Below are 12,924 nucleotides of genomic sequence, written 5' to 3' on the forward strand. Positions count from 1 at the left end.
AACCATGAGGAGGAGAGTGATAGGCTTCAAGCGGACATAGGCTGGTTGGCGGATGAAATTTAATGCAGAGAATTGTGAAGTAATGCATTTCGGTAGGAAGAATGAAGAAAGACCTTATGAAATAAAGGATAAAATTCTGAAGGGGGTGCATGAGCAGAGGGGCCCTGGGGGGGTGGGGGGGGGGGGGGGGGGGGGGGGGGGCATGGGGGTAGGCGGTATATATGCGTAAATCATTGAAGATGGCAGGACAGGTTGAGAAGGATGCTAATAAAGCAAATGGCATCTTGGGTTTTATCAATTGAGGCTTACAGTGCAAAAGCAAAGAAATTACTGTGAACCTTTTGTAAAACACTGGTTTGGCCTCAACTCGAGTATTGTGTCCAGTCTGGGCACCACACTTTAGGAAGGATGTGAAGGCATTAGAGTGGGTACAGACAAGATTCACGAGAACAGTTCCAGTGATGAAGGACTCCAGTTATGTGGATAGATTGGAGAACTTGGGGCTGTTCTCTTTTTTATTTATTCATGGGTTGTGGGCGTCACTGGCTAGGCCAGCAATTAATGCCCATCCCCAGTTGCCCTTGAGAAGGTGATGGTGAGCTGCCTTCTTGAATCACTGCAGTAGATATGGTGTAGGTACACCCACAGTGCTGTTATGGTGGGAGTTCCAGGATTTTGACCTAGCAACAGTGAAGGAACAGTGATATATTTCCAAGTCAGGATGGTGTATGACTTGGAGGGGAACTTCCAGGTGGTGGTGTTCCCATCTATCTGCTGCCCTTGTCCTTCTAGATGGTAGTGGTCATGGGTTTGGAAGATGCTATCTAAGGAGCCTTGGTGAACTCCTGCAGGGCATCTTGTAGATGGTACACACTGCTGCCACTTTGTGTCAGTAGTGGAGGGAGTGAATATTTGTGCATGTGGTGCCAATCAAACGGGCTGCTTTGCCCTGGATGGTGTTGAGCTTCTTGAGTGTTGTGGGAGCTGCACTCATCCAGGTAAGTGGAGAGTATTCCATCACACTCCTGACTTGTGCCTTGTAGATGGTGGACAGGTTTTGGGGAGTCAAGAGGTGAGTTACTCACCACAGGATTCCTAGCCTCTGACCTGGTCTCATAGCCACAGTATTTATGTGGCTAGTCCAGTTGTTTCTGGTCAATGGTAACCCCCCCAGGTGCTCTCTTTGAGAAGAGAAGTTCGAGAAGAGGTTTAATAGAGATATTCAAAAACACGAGGACAGAGTACAAAGGAGAAAGTGTTACCATTGGCAGAAGGATCAAGAACCAGAGGGCACCGATTCCATGCGTTTGTGAAAAGATCCAAAGGCTGCATGTGGGGGAACACTTTTATGCAGCAAGTGGTTAGGATCAGGAATGCACTGGAGGTAGATACAATCATGGCTTTCAAAAGGGGAATTGGTTAATTATCCAAAATGGAAAGATTTGCAGGGCTGCAAGGGGAGCGGGACCAGTTGAATTGCCTCTCGCAAAGAGCTGGCACAGGCACGATGGGCTGAATGGTTTCCTCCTGCGCTGTAATAATTGCAGGATAGCACAATTCATTTGCTTGAACTCACATGGAGAGTGCCACTCCATGTGTTGGTCGGCGACTGTGGGGCAAAACGAGCACTCAGTCGGTGGGTGGGGGGGAAGGTCCACATTTAAAAAGTCCCTGGTTGAGAAAGCGACAACTTTGAAATTTGCCAATTTCGCCCAGGCCAGTGAAGTCCTTTGATTTTTTTTAGGTTGTTCAGAAAGAGGGTGGGCACTTGGACCCGGGACAAAGCTAGAGGAACGATCGAGCGACACACAGAGAGAGAAAGAGAGAGAGAGACACACACTCAGCGCAAAGAATCTCATTCACCCAGTCCACAATAGCGCAGCAAACATGCGGGTGTGTGTATGTGTGTGTGCGTGCCTTTAACTCCCAGTGGTGGATGTAGAGCGAGGAAGGAGATTGGAGGGGGCGGGTTGGGGGGGAACACAACAGGTAAACTAGCAGCCTTATCAGTAGAAAGGCTGGCAGAGACTCAGAAAGGCTGAAGGGTTGCAAACTTGCAGGAGGGATCGAAGAACTGATGGAAGCGCGGATATTATCAGCCTGACAAAAGATGTTTGGTTTGACAGCTGATCCGAGGGTTGTTTCTGTTGTTGTTGTGTGAGAGAGAGAGAGAGAGAGAGAGACTGAGAGAGGGGAGGGGAGGGGAGTTTCGAGTCAATTTCATGCGAAGGGTTCCCTGCCAGAAGATTTGAGACTTTTCATGCTGCATTGTGTGGAGCGGGAAGCTGGATGCAGGACAGCGGCAAGGCTGACTCCGGCCAACCCCACTGGTCAGTCTCCGGGCTCGTCCACCGGGCTTCCTCGTCCGAGATGAACTCCGGCGACGCCAAAGACTACCTTTCGAGAAGGGAGATACCTCAACTGTTCGAGGTAAGGGACACAGGAGCCGGGATAAGGAGGAGCAGAGCAGGGAGGCGCAGCCTGGGATGTGGCGACCCCACTGCCTTGTACCAGGGCGGCTGACAATTCTTTTTTAAAACAACGAATACCTAATTTTTCAAGACTTTTATTTTAAAAAAAATACTCCGCCCACCCGGCTATCGAGTGTGTTGGAAAGAGTGTATCCCAAAATGTGGCCAAACCTGTTATATTGGGGCAGTGATTCCTGGGGGCATTTACAGTTCAAGAGGAGGAAGGGTCCCTGCAATGGGGGGTGGTGGGGTTAGTGGCATTTTGTTTCTGCGCTTCAGGTACTTGAATTATCTTTGCTGATGCAGAATTTGGATGTGAGATGTATTTTCTCCAGGTTTTCTTCCTTTTATAAGCCCGGGGCTGTTCCTCGTTGAGTTGCTCATTCAAATGCGAGGGCCAAATGGATCTTCGTACTTTTTGGAAGCGTTTCAGAAGACGCAAACTGCCCCCCCCCCCCCCCCCCCCCCCCAAATCTGCCTCTCCCACAGGGGGTAAGAGTCCTCGGAGTTTCGGGACTGGGCCCATGTGTCAAGACATGTTCTGTCAACCTTTGTAAAGGCACCTGGGCGGTTTTGTAGATGGTGGAGCTGTTAACACCCAAGTGTCGACCTTTACTGGCACCATCTCGGAATGAGGCAGGGCAGAAGGAGGCCATTCGGCCCTTCCCCTGTGTGTGTGTCTGTGTCGGTGTGGGTGTGTGGTCTTTGAAAGAGGTATCCACCTGGAAGGACAAAGGCAGCAGTCACATGGAGACACCACCACCTGCAAATTCCCCGCGAAGCCATTCGCCATCCTGACTTGGAAATATATCACCGTTCCTTCATTGTCGCTGAGTCAAAATCCTGGAACTCCCTCCCCGAACAGCACTGTGGTTATACCTACACCGCATGGACTGCAGCAGTTCAAGAAGGCGGCTCACCACCACCTTCTCGCTGGGCAATAAATGCTGGCCCAGCCAGCAAAGCTCACATCCCATGAATGAAATTTAAAAATCCCATGACCCCCATGCACTTTCTCCCACACCCTGCAATATTTTTCCTTTACAAACTATATCCAGTTCCTTTTTGAAAGTTATGACTCAATCTGCTTCTACTGCCCTTTCAGGCATCGCATTCCAGATCACAACAACTCGCTGTGTGAACAAAAAAATCTTCACCACTTCCTTTGGCACTTTTGCCAATTATCTAAAACCTGTGTCCCCTGGTTACTGAGCCTCCTGCAAGTGGAAACAGTTTCTCCCCATTCTATCAAAACTGCTTAAGATTTTGAACACCTCTATTAAATCCTCCCTTAACCTCCTCTGCTCTAAGGAGAACTTCACTTCTATGCATCCACATAACTGAAATCCATCTCACTAATCTTTTATGCTGCCATTTACTTTTTTTAAAAAAACTGTACATTTAAAACAGTTACCAATCTATAATGCAGCTGCTGCCTGTTTTTGTCTATCACTATTCATAATGTCCTAAAAGACTAGAGATTTATATTCCTGTTTGCGGTTGAAAGTAATTTGGGGGGGGGGGGGGGGGGGGGGGGTGGTGGAATCTCCTCATATATATCAGTTCTGACCTTCTCCAGGTTTCCCTATTAATGGTAGTCCCCACAGTGCCACACCTTATCAGTTCTACTATAGTCCACCAGCAAAGGGGTATTCAAATCGAAATTTCCCCTCTAATTCCACACGTCGTCCGAAACCTCTGCTGCTAAGAATCCAGGCCAGCGCTAGTGCAGGTACTGGGAGGGGAGCATAGGGTAAAAGAACCAGGGACGAGATAAAGAGGCATTTTTTAAGCAACTCTGAAATGGTGATGAAAGAAGATTCAGTTGTAACCTTCTAAAGGGAAGCAGATATATGCTTGAGAAGAAAGAGCATTGTGGGGAGTGGAAGGGAAGGGGAATGGAACAATCAGATCATCCTTCAAAGACATTCTTTGTAGGAAGATATTAATGGACTATTTGAGTGGGAAGAACAGTGGCAAATGGAGCTTAATCCGGAGAGGTGTGAGGTAGTGCATTTGGGGAAGGTTAGCAGGGGAATACACAACTGGTACGAGGCAGAGAAGTGTGGAGGAACAAGGGCACCTTGGAGTGCATGACAGATCCTGACAGGTGCTCAAGAAGGCATATGGGGTACTCACCTTTGTTAACAGAGGCATAGAATACATGAGCTAGAGGGTTACACTAGAACTGTATAAAACATTGGTTAGGCCACAGCTGAAGTACCGCTTGCAGTTCTGGTCACCACACTATAGAGAAGATTCAGTTGAACCAGAGAGGGTAAAGAGGAGATTTACCAGGATTGGAGAATTTTAGTCATGAGGAAAAGAATGGATAGGCTGGGATTGTTTTCTATGGAACGGAGGAGACTGTGGGGGGAGGTCAAATGGAAGTGTATAAAATTTTGAGCAGATGGATTGGTCCTATTCCCCTCAAGTGAGGGTCCAATACCAGGGACATAGATTTAGGGGAAGAGGTAGGAGGCTTAGAGGGGATTCAATGGGAAATCTTTTCACCCAGAGAATGATGGGGATCTGGAACTCACTACCTGGAAGAGGCAGAAACCTTCATAACATTTAAAGAGCACTGAGATATGCACTTGAAATGCTGTAACCGACAAGGCTACAGGCCAAGAGCTGGAAAGTGGGATTGGGGCTGGATGGTTACGTGTTGACCAGAATGGAAACATTGGACCGAATGGCCTCCTTCCATCCTATAAATTCCTATAATTCAATGATTCTTGGCACATGAGCATCCTTCTGTGTTGTCAGGTTCCATGATTTAGAGCCAAGATTAAAGTCAGGAATGTTGCTATTTAAACACCACAGTGCTAGAGGAGTAACAATAGATAAGAAAACACTGATACAGGAAAGATGGGTGAGGTGGTCTCTTTCTGGATGCCAAACAGCATGAAGATGACCAGCTTTCTAGTGTTAGTGTTTGCCACATGTAATGCCAGGGATATTATTCCAAGCTTCTGTGTAAAACTTTAAAGGATCATCTTGTATGTGGGCTGTCTTAGGCAAGCAAGTATAAATGTATAGTTTTGTTTTTCTGTATAAAAGTTGGTGCAGTGGCAAGGAACTGAACCAGCTGGAGAATGTGACATTGGGGATGGAACTTTTGAAACCGTCTGTTTTAAGGAAAGGGGTGAAATGGAGTTGCCAAATAATAATAAAAATCGACTAGTCCTTTTTTGCCAAGGAGATGTGACTACTTAAGAACAGGAAAAATGGTTCCTCCCTGGTGGGAGAGCAAGGAATTCTGGAGAACTCATTAATTATTATGTATTTGCATGTCGTTGCCTGCATCGGCAGACTTCGACATCTGTAAGGAGGGTGTATGTTACAAGGCAGTCTGGTGTGCTTCGGTTTGTGAGGATATTCCTTCCTTTTAAATTTACCAAATAAAATTGAATATGTCGTACAATAAAATGAATTAAAATGTAGAGTGGAAATAAGAAATCAGAGTGTAAAAATGATAGCTTCCTGGCATAGGCTACAAAAGCAGGGGCTGCTTGATATAGTTATAGAAGCTTCATTACTCAACTGAACATAAACGTCACAGACAAAGAGACAAACTGTCTTTAAAGGAGATACAATGAAAGTTCACTATATTGATTCCTGTCCTATGAGGAGAGGTTGTACAGAATGGGCCTGTTTGCTCTGGAGTTTAGAAGAATGAGAGGTGAAATGTATACATTCCCAGAGGGTTTGCCAGAATTGATGCTGAGAGGCTACTTCCTCTGGTTGGACAGTTTAGAATGAGAGATCGCAATCTCAGGATTAAGGGGTTGGCCATTTAGAGCTGGAGTGAGGTTAAATTTCTTCACTCGGAGGGTTGTGAATCTTTGGAATTCTCTCTCCCAGAGAGCTGTCATGCTCAGTCATTGAGCATATTCAAGACTAGATTTTTGGGCCCTAAGGGAATTAAGGAATATGGGAATAGAACAGAAAAATGGAGGTGAAGTAAAAGATCAATCACGATCTTATTGAATGGCGGAGAACGCTTGAGGGGCCGAACGACCCACTCAAGTTCTTATTTCATATGTTCTATTGTGAACATCTCCACAACTCCCACTTCTCACCTCCTCCCCGACAAAACATGGCAGCGGGGAACTGAGTGACAAATCAGTCCAATCTGATGCCACAAAAACCTCTCCACTGGTCAGAAATGTTCCAGCTTAATTCCTTTTATGCATGTTGCCTTCCCTGACCTGAATTGTGATGGCAGCAATTGAACTCGAGAACAGACGCGATCAACCCAGCCGTTCTTCCACAAGATCGCTGCCGAACTCCAAACTTCACCATTTGTAACATGCAGACAGATCTCTGAGGTCCATCAGCTATGGATCTCAAAACAAATGACTGAACTGAGATGCAGGACGACAAGGTTTAAAAATAGTCCAATGCCATATCTCATCCGCGCAATGAATAAACTCTAATGACCCTTAAACTTTAACCTTGATAAAGTAAAGACCCTAACGTAATGATCAATACGTTATTTTACTCTGTTCTTTCTATCATTTTTTGAATGTATCATATTTTACTTGCAATAATTGATTGTAAAACTTGCCTCAGTTTGGTCCATGGTTGTAATGGAAGTTGATTTTTTAAAAAATATACAAACCTTTGATGATGACAGCAACAACAATACTTTGCATTTGCATTGTACTTTAATGTGGTAAAACGTCCCAAGGTGCTTATTTGTACTCTGCTCCTGGGATAATGGGGGTCGTGGGGAAGCAGTGGAGGGGTGGAATCAGCCCAAATTCTTCATATTAAGAGTGTAAGAAATAGGAACAGAAGTAGACCACATGGCCAGTCGAGCCTGCTCCACCATTTAATACAATCATAGCTGATCTTAGGCTTCAACTCCATTTTCCTACCTGCTCCCAAAAACCCTTAAGACCATAATATTTAAGAGCAGAAGTAGGCCATTTGGCCCATTGAGCCTGCTCTGCCATTCAGTGAGGTCATGGTTGATCTGATAATCCTCAACTCCACCTTTCTGCCTTGTCCCCGTAACCCTTGATTCCCTTACTGATTAAAAACTTGTCTATCTCAAGCCTTATACCTAATGACCCAGCCTCTACAGCCCTCTGTGGTAAAGAATTCCACAGATTCACTACCCTCTGAGAGAAGAAATTCCTCCTCATCTGTTTTAAATGGGTGCCCCCTCACTCTGAGATTATGCCCTCTGGTCCTTGACTCTCCCACAAGAAGAAACAACCTTTCAGCATCAACCCTGTCAAGCCCCCTAAGAATCTTCTATGTTTCAATAAGGTTGCCTCAAATTCTTATAAACTCCAATGAGTACAGGCCAACCTACCGAACCTCTCCTCATTAGAAAATCTCTCCATACCTGGGATCAACCTACTGGACTGCCTCCAATGCCAGTATATCTTTCCTTAGATAAGGGAACCAAAATTGTTCACAGTATTTTGGGTGTGGTCTAACTAGTGCCTTGTATAGCTTTAACAAGGCTTCTCTATTTTTATACTCCGTTTCCTTCGAAATAAAAGCCAACATTCCATTTGCCTTCCCTATTACCTGTTGAACTTGTATGTTAGCTTTTTGGATTCATGCACAAGGACTCCCAAACCCCTCTGTGCTGCAGCCTTCTGCAGTCTTTCTCCATTTAAATAATATTCACCTCCTCTATTCTTACTGCCAAAGTGCATAATCTCAAATTTTCCCACATTATATTTCATCTGCCAAGTTTTTGCCCACTCACTTAACTTCTCCATATCCCTCTGTAGACTCCTTGTGTCATCCTCAGCTCTTGCCTTCCCACATATTTTTGTGTCATTCGCAAACTTGGCGATAGTACATTTGCATCCCTCGTCTAAGTCATTAATATATATTATAAATAATTGAGGCCCAGCACTGATCCTTGTGGCACTCCACTAGTTACAGGGTGCCATCCTGAAAATGCCCCTCTTATCCCAACTCTTTGTCTTCCATTAGTTAGCCAGTCCTCTGTCCGTGCTAATATACTGCCCCCAACACCTTGGGTTCTTATTAAGTAGCCTTATGTGCGGTACCTTATTGAACGTCTTTTGGAAATCCAAATATATTACGCCTACTGGTTCCCTTTTATCTATCCTGCTTGTTGCCTCCTCAAAGAGTTCTAATCAATTTGTCAGGCATGATTTCCCCTTCATGAAACCATGCTGACTCTGCTTGATTAGATTATGTATTTCTAAATACTCTGCTATTACATCCTTTATAATAGACTCTAACATTTTCCCAATGACAGATATTAAACCATCTGGCCTATAGTTACTTGCTTTTTGTCTCCCTCCTGTTTTGAATAATAATGCTACATTGGCCATTCTCCAATCCTCTGGGATTTTAATCTAAGGATTCTTGGAAGATTACTACCAGTGCATCCACTATCTCTGTAGCTACTTCCTTTAATATCCTCGGATGCAACCCATCAGATCCAAAGGACTTATCGGCCTTTAGCCCCATTAGCTTCCCTAGTACTTTCTCTCTAGTGATAGTTACTGTATTTATTCCCTCCCTGGGTTTTGCCCCTTGATTATTTAGTATTTTTGGAATACTATTAGTATCTTCTATCGTGAAGACTGAAGCAAAGTATTTATTCAACTCCTCTGCCTTCCCTGGTTCCCCATTATTAATTCCCCAGCCTCATTCTCTGAGGGGCCTATGTTCACTCTGGCACCTCTCTTTTTATATTTTTAAAGAATCTTACTGTCCTTTTTTATATTACTTGCTAGTTTATCCTCAAAGTTTGTTTTCTCCCTGTTTTTTTTTGGTTATCGTTTGGTTTTTAAAACTTTCCCAGCCCTCTGACTTACCACTAACCTTTGCCACATTGTATGTTTTTTCTTTCAATTTGATACTGTCCTTAACTTCCTTGGTTAATCATGGTTGGTTTATCCCCTTCCTTGAATCCTTCTTCCTCACTGGGATATATCTTTGTTGAGAGTCATGAACTATTTTCTTAAATGTCTACCATTGTTCATCAACTGTCTTTTCTGCTAAACTGCTTTCCCAGTCCACTCCAGCTAACTCTGCCCTCATTCCACTGTAATTACCCATATTTAAGTTTAGCCCAGTTGTTTCCGACCCAAGTTTCTCTCTCTGAAACTGAATGCTAAATTCTACCATATTACGGTCACTGTTTCCTAAGGGATCCTTTACTCTGAGATCATTTGTTTGCCTCATTACACATTACCAGAACCAAAATAGCCTGACCCCTGGTTGGAGTCACAACATATTGTTCTAGGAAACTGTCCCGAATACACCTTATGAATTCTTGCTCATGTCTACATCTGCCAATTTGATTTTCCCAATCTACATGAGGATTAAAGTCACCCATGATTTAATGCCTTTTTTACATGCCCTCATTGTCTCCTGATTTATTCTCTGTCCTACAATATAGCTACTGTCAGGGGACCTATAGACTACTCCCACCAGTGTCTTCTTCCCCTCGTTATTTCTTACCTCCAACCGTATGGATTCTACGTGTTCTGATCCAAGAGCCTTTCTTGCTATCGTTTTTATTCCATCTCGTACTAACAAAGCTACCCCACCACCCTTTTCTTCCTGCCTGTCCTTTCGAAAAGTCACATTCCCCTGACTAGTTAGTTCCCAGCTTTGATCTCCTTGTAACCATGTCTTCGTAAAGGCTATGAAATCATACCCATTAACCTCTATTTGTGCCATTAATTCATTTATTTTGTTCCAAATATTATGTGCATTTAAGCAAAGAGCCATTAATTTTGCCTTTTTACCAACTTTTTTCCATCTTTGACCCTATTTACTGCTTTTTTTTTACATTTGTACACCATTCCCTGAGATGCCAAAAACCTTTCTATCCCAACCTTAAATGTATTCAACGATGGAGCATCCACAACCCTCTAGGATAGAAAATTCCAAAGATTTACAACCCTTTGAGTGAAGACATTTCTTCTCCTCTCAGTCCGAAATGATCGGCCCCTTATCCTGAGACTGTGCCCCCGTGTTTTAGATTTCCTGACCAGAAATAATCTGTGTCCACCTTATCAACCCTCTTCAGAATTTTGCAGGTTTCAATGAGATCGCCCTTCATTCTTCTAAACTCCAGAAAATATAAGCCCAATTTACTCAGCCTCTCATTTCATCATAGGGCAATCCCCTCATCCCATGGATCAATTTAGTGAACCTTTGTTGTACCGCCTCCAATATTACTCCCCAGTGACATGTGCAGGGAAGTGCATGTGTGTGTGGATGTCGAGTGAGAGTTCAGCTGTGTTGTGCCCCACCATATTGAAATAGTTCCACCCAATGTCCAGCCTCACAGATGAAGAACAGCCATTTAGGGTAGATAGCATCGGGGTTGTTGGATGGGGGGGCTGGGGGGGGGAGGTGGGGGTGGGGGTGGTGGTGTGTATATGTGTGTGGTGGTGGAACCCGCCGTAGATTTGTACCTCAGCATAACTCGGTATGAAGAAGTTGGGAGGATGTATTTCATATATATGGAGGAACTTCAGATTGGGGAAGGAAAGAACTGAGAAGGAAACAGATTAGCAAACAGTAAGAAAATATTTATGCACGGTGTTCATAATTTTAATATCGAGTATTGTTGAAAAAAGAGATGTTGCTGAAGCTTTTCACCTTGCACTCATCAGGATAAATGCAAGAATGCCAAATTTCAAGTGATCACAACAACTTATACAACAGAAGAAGTGGATGCTGATTGGTCAGCAAGTCAAATCTGATTGGCTGAGGCACTGCCATAGAGAAAGCAATGAGGAGCCAGTTAATATTGTTATCAACGTGTATCGGCTGTGGATCAGTTGGTAGCACTCTTGCCTCTGAGTCTTATAGTTCCAGGTTCATGTCCCACTCCAAGGTTTGAGGACAAAAATTAAGGCTGACACTCCAGCGCATTGTCAGAGGTGCCACCTTAAACCAAGATCCCATCTGCATGCTTGGGCAGATGGAGAAAGTCCCGTGTCACTATTTCAAAGAAAATCAGGTGAGGTGACCCCAGTGTCCTGGCCAATATTTATCCCTCAATCAGTAACACTAAAATAGATTATCTGGTCATTATCACATTGCTGTTTGCAGGAGCTTGCTGTGTGTAAATTGGCTGCTGTGTTTTCTACATTATAACAGTGACTACATTTTTTTCAAAAGTGCTTTGTTGGCTATAAAGCACTTTTGAGACGTCGGGCAGTTATGAAAAGTGTTGTGGAAATGCAAGTCTGTTTTTTCTTTGTTTCAATAATAGCAGATAGTAATCTGCACTAGCTTTTTGGGAGGGGAGGGGTAATAGCTAAATTGTGCATTTTTGTTCTGATTGTCAAGTCAAGTGTGCAGCGAATGCTTATGTTTGCAACAGTCCATAGTGCATCACATCTTTCCTTCCCTGGTTTGCTGATGTGCCGTTAAATAAGAATCGAGGAAGGCCGTCTATTCACTGATGTGAAACTAAATTCAAATCCAAGTGAAACTAAATCCTGTTAGATAGCTCCCAGGCCTGAGCTTATTTTTTTATTCATTCATGGGATGTGGGTGTTGCTGGCAAGGCCAGTATTCATTGCCTGTCCCTTTACAAGTGAGTGACTTGTTGCAAATGCCAGAAATACTCAGCATGTTTGGCATCATCTGAAGAGATGGAAATAGTGTTAGCTTTTCGGTTCTGTGACTCTTCATCAGAGTCTCTGAGGGCAGTTAAGAGTCAGTCACATTGCTGGAGGAGTCTGGAGTCACACGCTGTCCAGCCCTGATAATGCTGGTAGATTTCCTTCTCTAAAGAAAATTAGAGGGCCAGATGGATTTCAATGACAGTTTGGCTGCGTCATGATCACAATTACAGAAAGTAGCTTTTTAATTCCAGACCTATTTTAATTAATTGAATTTAAATTCTCCAGCTGCCATGGTGGGATTTGAACTCATATATCTGGATTACTAGTCCAGTAAGTCACTATGCTACTGTATTCTACTAACCTACTGGGCCCGATTGGATTATAAATTCAGGAAGTAGCACCTTCTAAACATCTCAAGGCTCTTCGTACACTTTTGGGATGGCTTGTTATTATGAGAGCAAATGCAGCAACCATTTTGCACACAGCAAGATCCCACACACAGAATAAGCAACTAATGTTGCTGAGAGGGAAATATTAGCTGGGATGCTGGGAAAATCTTCCTCTCTTTAACCCCTCCCAGTAATGATCGCAGATACCGAGAACTGCAAAATACCAGTGGAAGTCCAGTAATCCATCTACTAAACACTGAATTTGACTCATTCAGTCACACTGAGCTGATAACAGAAAGACAGACTTGCATTTATATAGCACCTTTCACGACTTCTCAAAGCCATTGAAGCACTTTTGAAACGTAGGAAAAATGGCAGAAAATATCCATGCAGCAAGCTTCCCACAAACAGCAATGTGATAATGACCAAATCATTTCTTTTTGTGATTTTGATTTGAGGGAT

General features: G+C 43.8%; 1 protein-coding gene across 2 annotated transcripts in view; it reads left to right on the forward strand.

Moving 5' to 3' along the window:
- Positions 1 to 1,992: 1,992 nt before the first annotated feature.
- The window catches only part of LOC121280973 (adenylate kinase isoenzyme 1-like), a 151,411-nt gene continuing 140,479 nt past the window's right edge, over positions 1,993 to 12,924 (forward strand). For both annotated transcript variants that reach the window (XM_041193465.1, XM_041193466.1), the window contains exon 1: positions 1,993 to 2,430. In XM_041193465.1, coding sequence (XP_041049399.1) covers positions 2,290 to 2,430 — 141 coding nt within the window. In that variant the 5' untranslated portion in view covers positions 1,993 to 2,289. The remainder of the gene's footprint in view (positions 2,431 to 12,924) is intronic.

This window comes from Carcharodon carcharias, chromosome 8 (assembly GCF_017639515.1).
Source record: "Carcharodon carcharias isolate sCarCar2 chromosome 8, sCarCar2.pri, whole genome shotgun sequence".
NCBI classification, from domain to species: Eukaryota; Metazoa; Chordata; class Chondrichthyes; order Lamniformes; family Lamnidae; genus Carcharodon; species Carcharodon carcharias.